Source organism: Myotis daubentonii, chromosome 3, assembly GCF_963259705.1.
Source record: "Myotis daubentonii chromosome 3, mMyoDau2.1, whole genome shotgun sequence".
NCBI lineage: Eukaryota > Metazoa > Chordata > Mammalia > Chiroptera > Vespertilionidae > Myotis > Myotis daubentonii.
In genome coordinates this window covers 149,550,168-149,571,162 of record NC_081842.1, presented here as the reverse complement: position 1 = coordinate 149,571,162, position 20,995 = coordinate 149,550,168, and the positions used below count along the sequence as shown (strand labels likewise).

At 42.3% G+C, this 20,995-nt stretch overlaps 1 protein-coding gene across 2 annotated transcripts in view; it reads right to left on the bottom strand.

The window, feature by feature from the left end:
• Window positions 1-12,450: 12,450 nt before the first annotated feature.
• Window positions 12,451-20,995, bottom strand: part of TGFBR3 (transforming growth factor beta receptor 3) — a 197,068-nt gene continuing 188,523 nt past the window's right edge. For both annotated transcript variants that reach the window (XM_059688825.1, XM_059688826.1), the window contains one exon: window positions 12,451-15,836. In XM_059688825.1, coding sequence (XP_059544808.1) covers window positions 15,718-15,836 — 119 coding nt within the window. In that variant the 3' untranslated portion in view covers window positions 12,451-15,717. The remainder of the gene's footprint in view (window positions 15,837-20,995) is intronic.

Here is a 20,995-nt window from a genome sequence, read left to right as displayed (position 1 = left end):
TACACATATCAGTTCATTATGCTATATGCCTGAAACTAATATAATGTTATAGTCCAATAATATCTCAATTCCAAATTGGGAGAACTACTTAGAAGAAAACAGAAGCCAAAAACCAGCAATAACAAGGTAGAGAGTGATTGAGGAAAGTTGCCTAATTGGGTTGGTGTGGTCAAATAAGTCTTCTCAAAGGAGATATCTGCTCTGAGGTCTGAATTATGAGGAAGAGCTAGCCATGTGAAAATCTAGAAGAAAAAAAATCCAGGCAGAGGAAGTAGCAAGTGTCAAGGTCCTGAGGTGGAAATGAGTTTGGCATGACTGAGGTAACAGGGAGTGGGTAGGAGACTAGTGATGAAGAGTCAGAGATGGCGGATTTATATCCTGGACCAATTGCTAATTTACTGAACCTATTAGTTAAGTCTAGGTGACCACAAAAATCCTGTCAGACCCTGACATATTATAGTTCTCTGATATATTGAGCATGTACAATGTGCCAGTAACAGTAGGTGCTATGCAAAGGTTCAAGAAGTAAGATGTACCATAAGAAGAACATGGGCCCTGAAATCAGCAGGCCTCCTGGATCCACATGTGCAAACCATATGTTCTTGGGCAACTTCTTTGGGGCTTAATAGAGCTTCAGCTTCTTTATTGATAAAAGTGGACACAATGCTGACCAGCTCAGAGTGACCAGAGGACTGAGTGAGATGTAAAATAAAACCCAGTCCAGTGTTTGGCCCATACTGGCAGCTTTAAAATATGTTCTTTTCAATCCTCTTTCTAGGAAATATGAGAGGTGACACTCATTCTAAAGGTAAAGGTATGTGAAAATGTCTAAAGAGAGAGTGAAAAGATACATTGATTACATGATCTGTGTGACATGCCTACTATGTGCCAGGCACTCTTTTAAGCCATGGAGATAGAGTGGTGAGCAAAACAGACCCTGTTTATCTTGGAGCATCTATTCTGGATGGGGAGAGACTGATAATAAACAAACTAAAACAAATAAGAAAAAATATCAGTGAGGAATAAGTGCTACACAAAGAATTAAACGCAAATGGCGTGATGGAGAGGAACTGGGTGTCTTCTAAAGACTGAAAAGCCTTGGTTATGTGATACTTAAGCTGAGATCTGAAAAAAAAAGGAGAATCTGGTTGTATGATGATGAACAGCATTCCAGGCAGAGGAGCAGTGAAGGTAAGGCCTCAGGCAAGAAAAAGATCATAGCACAATGTGACTGGAGCATAACAGGTGTGCTGTAGACCTATGCTAACTGAGGCCAGAGATGAGGAGGCGTCAGATCCCTATGGCTTTAAATGCCAAGATAATTACAGTAAAGGACCGATCTCCCCAATATAGAAAGAATTCTTAGAAATTGAGCAGGTAAAGGACAACAACCTAATAGAAGAACAAGCAAAGGACAGAACCGTTTACAGAAGGCAAACAACAGATGATCCTTATACTTATAAAAAGATGCATAACTTCATTCATCATAAGATAAATTAAAATTACATCGAGATTCCATTTTTATCCATTTGTTCAGCAAAAATACCAGAATTGAATAGTACCCTCAGCTGGTGCAGCTGTGGGAAAACAGGCATTGTGGATAGGAACACAAAATGATGCAACTTCAATAGGATACATTTGGTAATGTTTATTAGAAATATAATCGCATGGACTCTTTGGTCTGGTAATTCTTTTTCTGGAACTTTATCCTTGAGATATGCTTGTACACAAACCAAAGAACCTACATATAAGGCTATTCATTGTATCTTGTTTATAACAGCAAGCGATAAAAACAAACCCAGTGTTCATTGAAAAGGGGCAGACTAAACAGATTATGTGTTCCCACAGTAAAATCTCACATGGCTATATGGCTATAAGAAAGGAATGAGAAATTGCCTCATTCTGAGATGGAAATGAAATATATTAGGTGAGAAAGTAAAATGCTGAACATGAACATGTGCTACCATGGTTTATATAATAAAGGACAATATAAGGAGAGATTCTTATTTGCTTGCATTTACTTTAAGAAACATGACAAACTTGTAAACGTGATGATCTATGGGGAAATCAAATGGGTAGACACAAGAGTAGGAGCAAGATTTACTAATGTATACTTTTTTAATATCATTTAAAGTTTCAAATCATGTGAATTGTATTTTTATTTAAAACTTAAAAAATAAAAAAGCCAAAGACATGAATGGCTAAATAGGAAAACCTACAGCTTGAACTAAGAATACCTGAAGGCCTTGATAAAGAATTTGGAATTTATTCAAAGTGTGATGGGAAGTCATAGAGTTTTAAACAGGGATTGACAGGATCTAGCATATTTCAAAGAGAGAGAACTAGCCGCAGAATAATGGGGCATAGAGGATGCAAAAGTCTGCTGGGTGTGTTGGTTCACCTTGGAGATGTGGATGCCTTAGACTTGAATGAGTTGGTGGAGATGGAGAGAAGCAGAAATGTTCTGGAAGTAAAGTCAAAAGGACTTGCTGATGGATCAGCTGTGAGGGCTGGGAGAAAAGAACAGTTGTACTTTGAGCAATGGGGTGGATGATGGTGCAACCAGAGGTCAGAGGTGATAAAATAACTTACAGATGGAGCGGTTCATAACGTTTTATGGAGAAGATTGCGAATCAACACAGCTGTGAAGGGCGTCAGGATCTGAGGAGGTGGTGAGAAGGCATTGCAGATGGAAAGGAGGGGATGGAGCAGGCAGGGGGCACAGGGCAAGGGGCAGGGGACAGAGGGCAAGGGGAGGTCTCTCCTAATTGTGGCTTGTTTTTCTCCATTTCGGCTCAGTTCAGACTCCACAGGCATGAAATGACTTGAAACCAAATCCTCCATTTCCATTAGCACATGCTTCTTTTAACTGCTTCCTACACTTCCTGTGACTGTTTCCTTATAGCAACTGAAGAGTTTCTATCACGCACATTGGTATTCTGAGAAATACAGTAAAAGGGAAAAATCGACCAGTCAAAATGGGGACTGTCTGGCTGTTTTTAAGATTTGTGGCTTTTTCCTTCGCCGGCACTGTGAAGATTAATAAACAGAACCTTCATTTAAATTGGATGTCAATCACCCCAAACAGGAAGAGCAGTACCTGGCATCTCCAACAAGTAGATGTTTTTCTACTCCACTACTTCAGCAAGAAGGAGGATTTTCTCCACAACCACTCAGTCGAGGAGACTTTAACAACTCAGCCAATGAAAAGCCACTACTCTTCAAACTACCATTGTCTCCAATGGACTCTTTGTTTACGACAGCCCCTCTGAATCCCCCCTTTCCTCTGTAAAACAAGGTCCCTCTCCTTTGTTCTCGGGACCTGGGCATGGTTTGCCATTAGAGTGCACATCCCTAATTGCAGTTCTTTGTTGCTCCTGAAAAAAACTCATTTTGTTGGAGAAATATCTGGCTATTTGTTTGAAGTCAATAGAGCAATACCTGAATTGCCTTCTCTTGGAACTGTACTAGAGTGGCGAAGAACGGTGAATTCCCCTAGAGTCCAGGTTGGATGTTCCAAGAGATACTTCTACTTTTGAGGCTAAGAAGCTCTTAGTTTTTAACTCTCCCCTCCACTTAGGAAAAACATGTGATAACTAGACTCTTCAATGCAGACACTCTGGTGCAGGTGCTGTGCTTATCTTGAAAGAGTAGTGGCCACAGAAATTTGTGTTTCTGGTGGAAATACTTGAAGCTCTGGTTCCCACTTAGATTGTTATTCTCTGGGTTGGGTTTTAATACCAATAATCCAGTTTTCTCCCTTCCCACCCTTCTCCTCTACTAAACAGAATCCATGTGTTTTGTCCCTGTTAAAAATCAGCATATTTCAACACTCTTGTCAAGAGCTCTGTGCTCTTTGCAGGAACTATGTCATAGGCAGTTTATAAACTGGACAAGTAACAGACCGGCAAAAGCTGCTCCACCCAAGTGACTTATGAAGGCTTTCAACTCTGGATCTTTGATTGGTCAAGTGAAAGGAACCAAGTTGGGTTTTAAAACGGAAAAATGTTTGTTCTCCTTGCCCATCCTTCTTGTCCAGATGGTGTGCAGTGGTATATAAAAGGATCATGAGATCTGGGGCTTCTGAGCTGAAAGAAATATTGATAGCATGTTAATTAAAAGGAAAGCAGAGCGCTGGCATGTGGTTAGAAGGTCAGCCAATGCACCCCAGTGTCACAGGTTTGATTCCTGGTCAAGGGCACATACCTGGGTTGCAGGTTTGATCTCTGGCCTCAGTCTGGGCTTGTGGGAGAAACAAGCAATCAATGTGTCTCTCTCACATCAATGTTTCTTACTCTCTCTCCCCCTCCCTTTCTCCCTCTCTCCCATTCTCTCTAAAAAACAATGGGAAAAATAAGTAAAAAAATAAAATTTAAAAAGAAAGAAAAAAAAATGGCTGAGATATAAGTTGTGTGTGTGTGTCACTCTCGAACCTCATTTCTTTTTATGTCAAGGTAGGGTTCACTTCAGCTTGTAGTTCTACCTGGAAGTTCTTTCCTTTAAAAAAAATAAATAAAATCTCAGAGGCAGTAAATGGAGAGGTCATTAAAAATCAATTTAAGCTGTGATCTCCTGAGGAATGGGAGGTGATGTGACCTTTATTTTTGAAGTGTGAAATCAAATCTACATAAAGTGTTTCATTCCTCTGAAGAAGTTGAAATTTATTTATTTTTTAAAATATGTTTTATTGATTTTTTTACAGAGAGGAAGGGAGAGGGATAGAGAGTTAGAAACATCGATGAGAGAGAAACATCGATCAGCTGCCTCCTGCACACCCCCTATTGGGGATGTGCCCGCAACCAAGGTACATGCCCTCGACCTGAATCAAACCTAGGACCCTTAAGTCCGCAGGCCAATGCTCTATCCACTGAGCCAAACAGGTTAGGTCAGAAGTTGAGATTTAGACACAAAGGCAGCAACTATGCCAAACTCAAACTTTAGATTATCAATGACATCTATAAAATTTAAACCAGCCACTTGACCATTTTCAAACACATTGTATTGGGGAAGAGCAACGCTATAGGTTTCACTTGCTTTGAAACCAAAGAAGATGTCAATAATCACATACCTCACAATGTTACCCCCCACCCCATACCTCCAAGCACCACATAGTCATATCAACACTATTCATTTACACCCCATGCTGTACCCCACATCTCTGTGGTTATTCCTGGGGGGAGGTGAACACTTTGAGAGGTATGTGATTGCCTGCACACTGTGCTGAACACCTGCAACCAATACAAAGGAATGTATTATTTCATTCATTGAAGGTGAGCTGTAATTGAATAAAAAATAGATGTCAACATTTTCCTTGAAAATGGCACTTGGTAATTTTACTTCACTTTACAGAATTATTCTAACATTTACAAGTGCTAGAAGAAATCAAAACTTTACAAATGATGTTTGCTTAGCTAATATTAATTTTTTATAAACTTTTATGGGGAGGAGAGAAGAGGAAAATAGTAGCAAATCACAATGCAAATCAACAGTTTCTTAGTCTGCTCAGGTTGCTATAACATAGACGGGGTGGTTAAGCAGCACACGTCTATTTCTCAGTTCCGGAGTCTGGAAGTCCAAGAGCAAGGCCCTGGCAGATCTGGTATCTGGTGGGACCACTTCCTGGCTTGTAGAAAGCTGTCTTCTCATTGTAACTTCACATGAGGGTGAGTGGAAGCGAGGCCTCTCCTTGTCTCTTCTCCACCTTCAGGACCTGATTACCTCCCACAGGCCTTTCTCAAATAACTTCGCACTGGGGGGTAGGCCTTCAACATAAGAACTGTGGGAGGATGCAAACATTCAGTCCATAGCATTTCACCCCTAACCCTCCAAATTCATGTCCTTCTCATGCGCCAAATACACTCATTTCATCCCAACAGTCCACCAAGTCTTAACTCTTTCCAGCATCAACTGTGAAGCCCAAAGACTCATTTAAATGTCATCTAAAGTAGATATGAGTGAGAATTAAGTTAGGTATGATTCATCCTGAGGCAAAATTGGTCTCCCCCTATGAATCTATGAAACTAAACAAGTTATGTTTCCAAAACACTATGGCGAGACAGGAAGAGGGTAGATATTCTGAAGGGTAGCAGAACATGCCACCCCCAACGATGACTGCAGCAGTTCAGGATATGCTGCCCCAAAACATGCTGCTTTGTTGTATTGATTATTTTAAGCTGTAGGCACTTGAAAAACAGCAAATTCAGGAAGAGGCTTTCTCTGAACTCTCCTTATCTGCCTAAAGACAGATCCTCCAACAGGAACTTAATGGTCATAAATCCTCCCCCTGGGAGTTTTAGCAACCAAGGAGGATTGACTCATTACAGGATAGAAGACTAGACATAGACACCACACCCAAGCTTTGTCACAAACTATCATACCCCCCATTTATTCTTCTAAGGGCCTGTTCATCTTTCCTAAAAACCATTTACTCTCCCCTAAAAGGCCTACATTCCCTGCCCCTGCCCCAATTAAGATTGCATTTAATCCTGAATTCTAAAGCCACCTCCTTGAGTTATTCATTTTTCCCTGGGTTTCTACCATGTATGCATGAGGTATACATGTTAATAAACTTGTTCGTTTTTCCTCTTGTTAATATGTCTTTTATTACAGGGGATCTCTCAGCCAAGAACTCAGAAGGGTAGAAAGAAAATTATTTCACTCCATCACAATTCCCATTTCAAAAGGGAGAAATAGGAAAGAAGGAAGGGGTGATGTGCTCCCAGCATGTCCAGAACCTCACCAGACCAACTCCAAGGCCGGAGAATAATCTCTTTAGCTCGATGCTCTACCCTCCAGGTCCATTGAGGTGACAACATCACCCACACAGCCCAGCCATGTTGAACCATGAAAGCTCTGATTTTTTTTTTACATTGGAAATTAGACAGCATATATCATAGAATCCTTTAAGAATCTAATGAAAATTATGACTAGGACCTACCACCCCAAAGGATAACTGCAGCAGTTCCTATAGCTACCCATTTCCTTTGACCTTCCATCCCCAAAATAAAAGAATCACCATGACCTTGTTGTTGACTACTTGGTACAATTTACCTGTAAAACATTTAACAATGTTTTTTCTAGTTTCTTAACTGTTTTTTGTTTTGTCATATGTTAAGATCCTAATGAATTATATCTATTTCTGGTTTCTCTATCCATCTGTTTGAGTTATCTATTTAAATCTTCCTATGCTACTACCTTACTATTTTTACTATCAACTTTTATACTAAATTTTAATATATGCTAAAGCCAAATGACTCTCACCATTCTTTTTCAAAATTTTATTTCAATGGGAAATAGATGAACTTTTAAATAAATGCTTCTGGTAGAATTGAATAATCATCTGGAAAAAAAACCCCACAATAATAGACACCTACCCTCAAACTATCCTAAAAATATGAAATAAAGATCTACATTTTAAAAGTAAATTAATAAAAGTATTAGTATATATCTAAAGAGACCCTAAGCAAGATAGGAAACCCAGAAGCCAAGAGGAAAAGATAAACATATTCAACTACATAGAATTAAACACTTTATCTTGGCAATATCCATTATAAACAGAATGAATTAAAAGACCATCATGCCCTAGCCAGTTTGGCTCCGTGGATAGAGCATCAGCCTGCGGACTGAAAGATTGTGGGTTCGATTCTGGTCAAGGGCAAGTACCTTGGTTGCAGGTTCAATCCCCGGCCCTGGGTCAGGGTGAGTGAAGGAGGCAGAGGATCAATGTGTCTCTCTCTCACATTTGATGTTTCTCCCTTCCACTCTCTCTAAAAAAAAAAAAAAAAAAAAAAAAAATCAGTAGAAAAATATCCTCCAGTGAGGATTAAAAACAACAACAACAAAGACCATCATGGATTAGAAAAATATTTAACATACATTACATATGACATTTCATATCACTAATATGGAAATTATTAAGAAAAATATTCTCAATAAAAAAATGGGCAAAGTAAATGGAAATTACAGAAAATCCTGAAAAAGACCAATGACCATCCTATCTAATAAAGAGGGAATATGCTAATTGACCCTCACACTGTCGCAAAGATGGTGGTGCCCACAGCCAATAAGGAGGGACTATGCAAATTGACTGCCCCACCCTCAAAGATGGTGGCGCCCACAGCCACAAGATGGCTGGCAGGGGAGGGCAGTTGTGGGTGATTAGGCCAGCAGGGGAGGGCAGTTGGGGGTGATCAGGACTGCAGGGGAGGGCAGTTGGGGGTGACCAGGCTTGCAGGGGAGGGTAGTTAAGGGCGACTGGGCTGGCAGGCAAGGGCAGTTGGGGGTGATCAGGCAGCAGGGGAGGGCAGTTGGGGGCAATCGGGCCAGCAGGGGAGCAGTTAGGCATCAATCAGGCTGGCAGGGGAGTGGTTAGGGGTTAATCAGGCAGGCAGGCAGAAGCAGTTAGGGGCAATCAGGCAGGCAGGCAGGCGAGTGGTTAAGAGTCAGCAGTCCCAGATTGTGAGAGGGATGTCTGACTGCTGTTTTAGGCCTGATCCCTGTGGCCTAAACTGGCAGTCAGACATCCCCCAAGGGGTCCCAGATTGAAGAGGCTGCAGGCTGGGCTGAGGGACAACACCCCCAGTGCACAAATTTTGTGCACCGGGCCTCTAGTATAATAATAGTTTAAAAATCACTGGCAATAAGGATAACAAATTGATATAATGATACAATATTTCAAGCATCAGGTTGGCAAAATTTAAAACATGTAGTGTTGGTAATAATAGTATATGTTTATGAAGTGATTAGTGTATCCTATATACTTTATGTAGATTACCTCATTTAATATTCATGACAATTCTAAGAAGGAGATTTTAAAATTTTTGTTTATTGATTAGAGAGAGAGAGAGAGAGAGAGAGAAAGGGGGAGAGAGATATTTGTTGTTCCACTTATTTGTTCATTCATTGGTAGGTTCTTGTATCAAACCCTCAACCTTGGCATATCAGGACGACACTCTAACTAACCTAGCAACCCAGGCAAAGCCAAGAAGCAGATTTTTTTTTTTTTAATTTAAGGAAATAGCTCAGCTAGCAAATGGTGGAACCAAGTTTCAAACTCAGGCAATCTGATGCCCAGGGCCCAAGTTCTGATTCAACAGCCCAATGCGGACTGGGGAGGGCTGTGGCAGTGTGATCTGCTACAACGTTTAGAGAAAGTGATGTGGTAATAGAGACTAATATTTAAAAACTCATTTCCTTTGACCTGCCATCCCCAAAATAAAAGAATCACCATGACCTTGTTATTGACTACTTGGTAGAATTTACCTGTAAAACATTTGACAATGTTTTTTCTCATTTCTTAACTGTTTTCTGTTGTGTTGTAAATTTTAAACCAGTGATTTTCTTAATGGTTAAATGTACTTTTGATTTTCTGTTGCTTCTTGAATTGCTTCTGGCAAATTATTTATTCCATGAGATCGTGTCATTTACTAAGGTGCTGTCTCTCAGTTCCCTTTTCCATCTTCCTGGTGGTCCTGGTGCTGGGACTCAGCAAACCACTCCCAACTCTAAGTCCCTGCACGCCCCAGCCGACATTTACCAGCTCTGTTGCCTCAGTGTCCTTTTCACTTTCCAACTATCCAACACCTGCTTAACCAATTCCCTGTATTACTGTTGTGCTGAAGTACCTAGTGTGGTTTCCGTTCACCCACCAGGACCCTGACTGGCACATCGCCCACATAGTCTGTTTTCAAATTAATTGGAATAAAGTTGTTCATGGTGACCCCTTGCTTGTTACCTCTGTAGCATGTGTTTTGTCCTCTTTTCATTCCTAAGGCATGCGTGCGGTTTTTGTTTGTTTATTTTTTACTTAATTTTTGTCTATCTCTAGTAGGCTTTTTAAGTAATAAATAGTTGTTGGTATTTTTTCATAATTTTTTATATTAGATACACTTTCATTTTCAACCTCTTTTCCCCTGGTATAAACATTTTACAACTATAAATTTCTCATAAATTATTGTTTTGTTTGTTACATGTTTGGATTTAGAATTCTTAAGCCTATATATTTTTAAATTTCTATTATGAATACTTAGGAGAAAAAATTATTTAGAAGTGTTTTAAAATTTCCAAATGTATTGAGTATTTTTAAATTCTCCTTTTCTGATTTTGAAACTAGTTGCATTGTGGTTATGGAACTTGATCAATATGATTAAGTTCTGTGATGTTTGCTGAGAATTTCATTATGATCTAGTAGTGGTCAATTTTTATAAATATTCCATATGTATAAAATTCTCAAATTTGGGGATGCAGGATTCCATATATGGCCATTAGTTCAAGCTTAATTGCATTGTTCAAATCTTCCATATCCACATCATTTTGTTTTGTCAACTTCTGAGAGTAATATGTTAAAATATTCTACTGTGATGATGAATTTGTCCGTTTTTCTTTGTGACATGGTCACATTTTTGCTTTAAAGCACTAGAATGCAAGGGCATATAGTCAAGGATATTAACTACAACAGAATACCTTGGCAAAACCCTGAAAATTGACTAAATTCATTGCACGAAATATTAGACAACAATTAAAAAGCATGATTTTATCCTATATTTATTAATTTAGAGGAAGATCCATGTTACGTGAAAAAGGCAGGTTTCAGAGTATGTACATTGGGATCCTGTTTTAGTAAACAAAACAAACATTTCTCTATTTGTGAATACATGTTTTGATATGTTTGAGTTAGAAAAAAAAAGGCTGTTAACATCAGTTCTTCCCAGGCAGTGACTGAAGGGGGTGGGAAAGAGTATTGACAAATAACTGTTTTATTTTGCCTCCTACAATGCCATGTTTTACTCTGGCAACTTAAGGAAAGTCTAGTAAAATAATGATGACCAGCACTCATCTCATGAACCCTCGTTGAAGATATGCCATGTGAAGAAAGCAAGTCACACATGTTATATGATCTTATGATAGTGGCATGTACATGCTGATAAGGAGACGTCTGGGAACACACACACTAAGTCAGTGTTATCTCTAACTGTGAGGATTAGGGGGGCTTTTTCACTGCCACCTATGCCTGTATTGTTTGCATTTATTTTATATATACATATTAATGTGTGTGCTATAAAAATAATTGTTTTAGAGGATGTAAGTACAAAAAGGCTATGACTCTCTCACCAAAGAAACCCAAAACAACAAAATCTTAGAAACTTCAATGCAAAATTTTACTATAATATCATGTAGTCGATAGCTTCTTTGGAGCCCCTTTATAGATCGCCTAGGTTTCTGCTCCATAGACACAAGGAGAGTTTAACGGCAAAAAAATTAGTGGAACTGCTGCCCTGGCTGGGTGGTTCAATTGGTTGGAGTGCTGTCCCGTACACCAAAAAGCGTTGTGGGTTTGACTCCCAGTCAGGACACATACCTAGGTTGTGGGTTCGATCCTGGTTGGGGTACATATAGGAGGCAACCTATCAATGTTTCTCTCTCACAATTCTCACATCATGTTTTTCTTCCTCCCTCCCTCCCTCCTTCTATCTCTAATCAGTAAAAACATATCCTCAGGTGAGGATTAGAAAAAGAAATGAGTGTCACTGCCAATTTCTCCCTCTATCCTCTGCGAGAGGCGCTGGCTCCAAGGTGTAATCTTGGTACTGGAGAATGGCTGGACTCCCGTCTGTAACAAGAACTCCAGCCGCACTGCAGGGAGACGCTGTGTACGCCCCTCGCACTGTTCCTGCTGTGTGAGCACCTGCCCGTGTGAGTGTGAGGGGTGGTCAGCTGGCCTGGATACCTTTTCAGGTTCCTATTTCTAACTCTCTACATTATTCATTCTGAAAAGGGCAGGAGATAGGAATGTAATAGTGTAATATATAAACACATATTCAATGTCACAATTTAACTTCTGATACTAACAATTTACATTCATCACATAAATGTATCTGGCGAGCTCGAGAGAGGTGAGTGAAGTGGCTGGGAGGTGGGCAGATGATTCTCTTCCAACCAGGTTTAGATTGAGCTTTAGCCTGAAGGCGAGAGGAGGTGTTCTGAAGGTGGGATGAACTTGGATTTATTGATTTGGGGGTGTGGGAGCCAAAGAGGAGTCAAGTTTGATGCCCAGGCTCCTGGCTTGGGCAGCCAGAAGGTGGCAGTGCCATATTGAGAGGGAATACCACAAGGAGCACTGGGGTATTTGAAGGAGATAAAGTAGATCCAAAGTACACATTATTTCTCGTTCCCTGCCTCTAGGAGATTGACAGAAAGCCCAGGAAAGGATTCCAACGCTGACACCCACTTCTAGGTCCCCTGCCATGTGCTTCCGGGAGAGTGACAGCTCCTGCTGCTCTCCCTCTGGCCTGCCTCGCCTTCCCTCCGCTCCGGAAGCCTGGGGTAATGTCAGCCTCCCCCTCTCCCCCTCTTCATCTCAGCTGTATCAGATACATTGAGGAGACAGTCACAGTGCAAAAGGGTTCTATCAGCCTGAGGGTAGAATTTAATGATGACCAAACAAGACATACATTAATAATTGATATATATCTTTTTATTATGCACAAATAAAGTACTTAAAACGGTGGTTATCAAAACTATACATCTAAGCATGTTCACAAAATTGCCGACACATTGAACGGAGGAAAGACTACATATAACAGGGGTGTTCAAACTGGCCACAGGGATTTTAAGGGTACTCTTTTTACCCTCATAGATGATGAAAAACAGCAACAAAATCAGGCTCATTCAGGAAAAACCAGAAGAGAGAAGCATTGTACTTGGAAACTGATAATAGTCCTTTTCAGAAAAACGTCTGTCAGTTTCATGAACAATCCCCAGCTAAAACAAACAGGAAAAAAAAATCACACACACAATTCACCCAACAAAATGTGCTCTGTTAACACAACCAGCAGTACAACCATCACTCAAACCATGAGGTAGTTACAGTACAAAAAGACTGGCATGCGAGTGCGCGCCCCCCACAGGCCCACAACCATGCCCACCACAGAACACACGCAGGGAACGGGTTTACAATCTCATTACAGACAAGGAAAAGAACGTTTCTGTTGTGGTGGTTTGGAAAATGCTACAGAAACAGCTTAGACAGAAGGCATTTCTGACTTTTAAAATACAGAGCAACAGCTGGTAAACCCCACATGGGGAAAAGCTATAGGATGTTTCACGATAATCTGCCTTGGAGTTTAGAGCATTTTAACAACAGCCTGAGCATCCAACAAAACAAAACAAACAAAATGGCTTCTGCGCACTCAGGGAATAGCCTGCAGAAGTAACCAGAGGCAGCAGGTAGGAGAGTTTAACTGGAATATAACAACAGTTTTATAGAAACTTGCAAAATGTGTTATAAAGTTTAGCTAGTATTTTGTATTAAAACTGTGAAGTCTGAAGCAACTGGAAATGCTGTAACAAGAGGCTAGGGAGAAAACACTATTTTTTTTTTTTAAATGCTCATTTTTAAAGGAACATTTCAGAACTACTTAATGACATTCACTCTCCAATTAACATGGGATCAAGTTTTATCACCACAGATTTCTTGATCTGAATAATACTTCTGACAATCAGACCCAAACAAGCAAAAGTTGACTCTTTTCTTCTCTTTCTTTTAAAATCTTTTGGTTTGCATCTATAAATTTGTAAATTAATTTTAAATCACTTATAAAATCATTGGCAATGTAGCATCTCTCTCAAAAATATACATTTAAATATATTACAAAAAGTTTTAACCCTGTCCATCTAAAAACTGGATCTTTTAATACTTCTTTAATAACTAATTTTCTTTTTTAACAGAATGGAAAGGGTTTTTTAAAAAGCAAAGAACTGATCAGAAGAATTCACAGTAACTGAAGTTAAACATTTCATATGGAGTAACTTTTTAAAAAATCTAAAACACTTAAATATATCTTTATACACAATTTTTTGTAGTAAAATATAGCTATAAGTGACTTAAAGACTCTAGTCTTCTTTGAAGACATCTTTAAACCTTTTTATACATAGAATATGCTAAAACAATACATTCTGCTGAAGGTTAGGCAAAGCGCATTATTTTCAAACACAGGTAGCATAATCTAGTCCTGCACTCTGATACCTTTATGTTAAGAAATGTTAACTAGAGGGGAAAAAATTATCTAATCTCATATCTTCATTTGTATGTGGAAATATGCAAAATTATAGACAACCCAGAAATCTTAGCCTTCAAGTCATCCTTTTTGGTTAAAATTGTCCAGATTGAATGTCTATGCCTCTCAAATAAGTCAGAAGATTACTCTAGAATTGAGTAACCTTCTTGTTTGCCTTGCAGACATTGCCCTTAGGTCTTGGGTATCATCAACATTTCCTACTGAATGTTTCATTCACGGAGAACCAAGCACAACTTCCTTACTTAAGGGCAGTAAGATTTGCTTATGAATATTTTGGGGTAGAATCTAGCCTGTTCTATTTGTAGAATGTTGAGTTGTTTGGGGAGGGGAGAGGCAATCTGGAAAAAGAATAATATTTATTTGTAATGAAACTATCCTCAGTAGTAAATGATTTGGCATGGAAATTTTTCCTCTGGCTTCTTTTTTAACATAGAGGTATCAGTTGAGCTTACTTTAATTGCAAAGTGGCATGATATTATTCTATTTTCTTCCACTATTCCACCTTAAATTCTGTTCGAGTTTGGGATATATTTAAGGCAAGAGAACTACAGCAACCCAAAGGAGTGTGCCCGTCCCCTATCCCAGCACTTTCTTGGCAGAACTGGTGGCACTGTTCGCACAGCAGGCTCTGCCCTGCTTTTGCATTTTCCAAGAGCTTGTTTTTTACCAAAGGGTCTATTCAAAAGGTTGACACGTTTTGAGTGGAAACACTAATTCTCCCAAATATATTTAAGAATACACTGAACTCTAAAGGTATAGGAATTCTTAAAAGGGGAATTTTTTCTTCTTCACAACTACAAAACGCATGTGCCAGATGACATGCTTTTACTGGCATAAATATCACCAAGCAAATTCCTCCTTAATTTTATAACTAAATTTTGCCCTGATTTTATAATTAATTTATCAGAACACAGTGTCATAAAGGGGAACACATCTGCAGTCCCAGATTTTGGCCATTTTCAATTTCTCTAGGCCTATAAAGAAATGGGAAATCTGCATTAAGACGCTTGCAGTGGGTGTGCTGGTGCAGGAAGAGGGAGGAAGCTGAGGATGTGCTCAGCGTTGGTTTGGGCCCAGGGCACAAGAAAGGAATGTTGCCTTGCTGTGTGTCAGGATGCAGCCAGGAGGGCAGCGTCTATTAAGCAAGACAGGGCCTCCCCGGGGTGGCAGCAAGGTGAGAAGTGTGCACCCAGAAGGCGCGAACTGCGGGTGGAGGAACAGAAAGTCTTGAAGCATCTCGTTTGCTTTACATCTTGGTTCAGCTATAAAGGAATCTTTGGCCACATCTCCCTGGTTCTATCTGGCTGTCATCCTTTTACCAACTCCTTGAGTCCTGGGTAGAGCTCAGGGCCCCATATGATAGATGTTCTTACCTGGACAAAGCAGCATTTTAAAAACTGGCATGTGTTTCACATTGTAAGCCCCCTAACCTGTGAGGCGCTGGAGGGGAAGGCCGCCACCTTAGCTTTCTCACACGGAGGTCCAGGGGGCACATGGAGAGCCGCCCTGGGTTGGGGGGTGAATACAACAGGTGATGTTTATAGTGAAATTCACTCTCTCTTTACAAAGGAACCACGATCAAGCCTTTCTGGAGTCTGGCCACCCGTGCTGTCCGGCCGAGCCTGTGGCAGTGGCGGCTGGGCTAGGCCGTGCTGCTGCTGGAGCAGGGCGTGCTCTGCGTGCTGCCGATGCTGTGGGCCGCGCTGCTGTTCTCCGAGGCCGGCGGGGAGGTGGGGACCTGCTGCCTTCCCGCAGTCTCCCCTGTAGTTGGTAAAGAAAAGGGGCGAAAAAAGACACATGTTACGGGCGTTCATTCCCCCAAAGACCCTTTCTCTTTCTGCCATTTTATCTGGTGTTCATCTCCATCACGGGCAGAAGCAACTAGACCAGAAGGCCTTCCACCATAAGGTTGTTCTGTTTGCTGATCTTTTGTTGTTTCTATTTTTTCAAATACGTTTTTATTGATTTTTAGAGAGAGGGGAAGGGAGAGGGATAGAGAGAAACATCAATGAGAGAGAAACATCATCGATTGGCTGCCTCCTGCACGCGTACTCCCACTGGGGATCGAGCCCGCAACCCGGGCAGCATGTGCCCTGACTGGGAACTGAACCGGCGACCTCCTGGATCCTGGTTTGACACTCAACCTCTTAGCAACACCGGCCAGGCAGTGTTTTGTTGTTTTTAAAGTCTCCTTCGTGGGAAAGCTAGAACTGTTTCCTGGGTGACTGACAGGCAGTTACAGTGGTTAACACCCCTGATAGTTGAGGACGAGTGCCCAGGATTCCAGTGCCTACAACCTTGGAAGGAACCAGCACCACCTGTAGCACGTGACCCAACTGACCAGCGCTTGATTCAAGAAACACTGTCCGTCTCCTCTCATTGTAGGGCTTGGGAGGGGAGACCCTTAAACTGTAACACGAGACCATTGGCAGTTTGGAGACCTTTTTGTCGATGCATTCAAAACGTGGGTGGGTGAAGCCTCGCTTTCGCCCTCGTCACAGCAGAGAGAGCCATGCACCCCAAGCACACACCCTACAATCGGAGGAGGCGGCGCCTACTCTCAGAAAAACCTTTTGGGGAAGCTGTCCACACATGGGGACTGTGGTTGCCAGGGAACACCCCCTCCCTCTTAGGCTCATGTGGGGCGCAGGGCGAGTATCTCCTAACACAGTCAACATCCCACTTTGCCTCACGTGCCCACTGCCTTTGCGCTAAGCCCATCCCCGTGCCAAGTGTGCAGTGCTCTGGAGCGGGAGGAAGCCCGGGTCACACACATGGTTTGCATTTAGCGCCGCAGAAGCCTGAGAGTTAAGTGTTTTCCTCCGTGCAACGGGCCTCAGGGCAGCCCTCAGAAATGGCTCGAGGTAGGGAAAAGTGATCAAGGCTCTCCGATGACAAACACTGCCTTTTCTTGGAAAAGTCAGGGCGCACGCTTCATGAAGGAGTGGTCGGCAGTCTCCCCCGACCCCCCCACCCCCCAAGGTCTGTTTATGAACGAGCCTCCTCTTTCCTGTCCTCCTTCCTGTCCCGCTGAAAACACGCAGCTATCAGCTGAAAACACACGCGCAAAGGCTCTGCCCTCCGGGCTCAGGAGCTGAGTCCGTTCCCTTCCAGGGGCCCCTCCAAAGCCTCTGCCAAAAACACACACACACAAAAAAAACAGTTTTGCAAAAGGTAGACCTGGCTCATGCCCCTGGGTCCGGTTACAGCTTCCCCACCCCCACCCCCATTTCAGGAACCGCAGCGACAACACACATTTTCACATCAACCTCGGGGCATTTACATGCTTGTCGCATACTTGGCCCTTGCTGTATTTCCTCCCATTATCTTTTCTTCTGGGATTGGTGGGATGGAGAGGAACTAGGAGGTCAATATTCGGCAGAAGCGGAGAAACACTATTTTTCCTCTCTCTTTTTTTTTTTTGGCAATGTGTATTTCGGACCCTCCCCAGCACTGCCCTCTACCCGTCCTGTGTGTATGTGATTAAAGGCGGGGAAGTCTGCTTCCATGACAGTGACTTTCTGCCACAAACTGCCTTTCCCCACAGTGGGAGCTTTATTTCTAAAAAGAAATCAAATCTCTTAGTTATTCTGATGTCCGCCCCCCCTCCCCCCCCCACACCCCCTCACCCCCCCCCACAAACCCAAAATAACAAAAACCTCCAGAGACCCAAACACTCTCGATATACTTAAAAATCCAGCCCCTCACAATCCGCATGTGCATCCACACCCAGCTGCCTCCTCATGTTATTAATTAGAAGGACCGACGTGGCTGTGTGTGAAGCACATTGTAAGTGTGTATTTTCCCCCTTTAAACAAAGGCTGTGCCAGGAAAGCAGGAGGTAAGCCAACACCCCAGCCGCTTATGGCTCACCTGGGCTGCATGTGTGCAGCCTGAGAGCAGCGCAAGCAAGGAGGCCCGGGCTCCTCTCTGGACAACCAGCAAGTCTGCCCCATCCTGACTTTGACATGTGCCTGATTATTCACACTCAGGAAAAGTGCCAGCACGACTCCCTGCCCAGGAAGTCTGAATATTTGCTTTCTGATGTCTATTTGCCAAATAGAATTTGTTGCCATGTCAGTTTATTTTAATCAGGGCCCATTACAAAGGTCTTTCAACTCCCCGAGTTTTGGACACTCGAGTGCTGTTGATGCAAAACACTGTCCCAAATGAAACCCACGCAACACAAAACAAAGAAACCCCTTATGCTGAAGATGGCAGGATGCATTGTATTAAGGTGGCTAAGTCAACTTAACCTAGCAATCTGTGGACTTGAGCCAACGATGTGCCAAGGAGAGTCTCTGCGAATCTGCTTGGAAACGTTGAAAGTACCATCTTTTTATTTATTTATTTATTTATTTATTTACAATAACTCCCATCGTTTGGGGGCTGATTGTTGGGTTTTTTTTGTTTGTTTGTTTTTTTATTAAATATATTTTTTATTGATTTTTTACAGAGAGGAAGGGAGAGGGATAGAGAGTTAGAAACATCGATGAGAGAGAAGCATCGATCAGCTGCCTCTTGCACAACTCCTACTGGGGATGTGCCTGCAACCAAGGTACATGCCCCTGACCGGAATCGAACCTGGGTCCCTTCAGTCCCCAGGCCAACGCTCTATCCAGTGAGCCAAACCAGCTAGGGCGAAAGTACCATCTTTAGACTATCCCTCCTACCTCTGTGGCTATTTTTACATGTAAGACATGGCATTTCTCAATATAACCAAGTTGCCAAAAACTTTTGTACGTTTTGAGCAATTATGAAAACGTTTTTTCACTGTCAGATGGTAGTGGTACTACAGAAAAAGTCACCATGAGAAGAGGGGGTTAATGTGCAGATGTTTCTGCTTAACAAATGAAAAAAACCCTGGGTTTTCTGAGATGGATTCTCTGCTCTCTATCACAGTGACCTCTGACTTCTTGGAGCACTGACTTTCTCTGAAATATCCCTTGCGTGACAAATACAATCAGCCTAGTTCTGGAGAAGATGGGCAGGGAGGGCCCTGGGGGGTAAGCAGGAGGCCAACTGAATCAATGGAAGGAGTTTAAGGAAAGCTTCTTGCTCATAAATACCAAACTGGGCCATCAGGAATGTCTTCGGTCTTCCTGTTTTGCTCCTAAAATCTCAAACCACATCGAGGAAGAGAGACTTGGGGAAGAGGGAGAGTGAGTAGAGGAATGAGGCATTTGGTGCATGGGGTTCACAGAAGGAGGGTGTGTTAGGACATAGTTTAATTATACCCAGCTCTGTGGCTGAGCCTACATATTGCCAGAGAAGCTTTCAGAATATATATATTTTAAGGGATAATCTGTTTTACTTCTTTAGCTCGGCACGGAATTGTCCGGATCTGATTTCCTGCCACCTCTTTTTGGCGGTCTAACTTTACAACCGGGCTCTTATCTCTAAGTCTTTCAGCACGGTGGGTCCTGGGGAGGAAACCTGATTTAAGAAAGATCGGAATGACATGGAGAGGCGCTATGGGGACACCACAGATGGAAGAATTTTAGAGAAAGGTGAGGGGAATCTCGATTATTTAGCCCGAAGGAGACTGTTTGCAAATGTTGTCCATAGAGGATAATTACAAAGAGGAACAGACAGCTGTTCTTTATCTCCCTGAGGGCAGAACACAAGGAAATGAGTTTAAATGTCAGGGACAGGGATTTAGGTCACAGAGTAAAGAACTTGCTGATAATGAGGACCGGTGAGTTCTAGGGGGAATGTATAGAATTTCTTCCTTGGGAGATCTGTAAGCATTGGATTGAAAACCGTGTGCCTGGGGGCGATTTAGATTTAATATTACTCGATGCTGGGAAAGAAGACAGACATTTTCCTCAAGGTCTTTGTGTTGGTTGCAATTTTGTGCCAAGTAATATCTTAATCTCTTGATATCTTAACTGTAATTTTTTTCACAAACTCACTCCTGTAAGAAGAGCGAACCAGACTGCCTTGGGTTAGAGAAGCGGGTCACTCTCACACATTGACTCACCTCACTCTCCAAGCTCTAAGAGACCGTATTTTTGCAGCCAAGACTGCAGGGGGGTGGATTCGAGGTTGCTGTAGGTTGTGGGGAAGGGAGAATTGTTCCAAGGCAGGAATTGAAATTTCCCCACATGCCCTGCCTACCACTTTCTGTCTGTATTCCTGCAGGACGGCCCACCTGTCTGCACCTGCACCTGCGTTTTGGGTGGGTGTCTCCCTTTAACTTACCCGAGCACTTGGGTGGAGAGCACATCCTGCCTTCTTTGCGGTCACACCAGGGTCCTCCCTTCTGTCCCAGCTGCATTTTTCTGATCCCTGGACTTAGTCTCTTGCCTCTTACTTAGTCGCATGGTAGCCTAACTCTGGCTGTTTCTCCCTTCACCTGGACCAGAGGGGGGAGCTGGGAGAAACTTCAGCCCTCTAAGAACATTCGAAGCCTCCAGACCTGTTCCTAATGAAAAGCCGTTAACCTGACTCAGGCAGAGCTGGGCATGTGCTTTAAGAACGCACGCTCTGTGCCTCCGAGGACTGCTGGATAGAAGCCCCTGGGGATGGAACGGGCACACCTAATTCAAGACCCCGGCATTTTATTATGCTCTGTGAAGCATGGGGTTCCTCCACCCTTACATTTTTTTCCTGCCTACACCTACAAGCAACCTTAGATAGCTTATATTTTTTGTAGGACTTTGGGTTTCAGAAAGCTTTCACACGCGTTTCTTCTTGAAGCACTCTCACCTCCGCTAACCCTGTGGAGTAGGGCTCGCCTCCATGTTTACTGAAGGGAAATACAATCCCTGCGCCTGGGTCAGGGGATAAGCCCAGCAGTTGAACAAAGTAGAGCTTCAAGTCCAATTTCCGATGACAGCCCACACCTACAGGTTCTCCAGCCCGCCCCCACCTTGTCCTTCTCTTTCTCCTCTTATTCTCATCAAACTCTGAGTGCG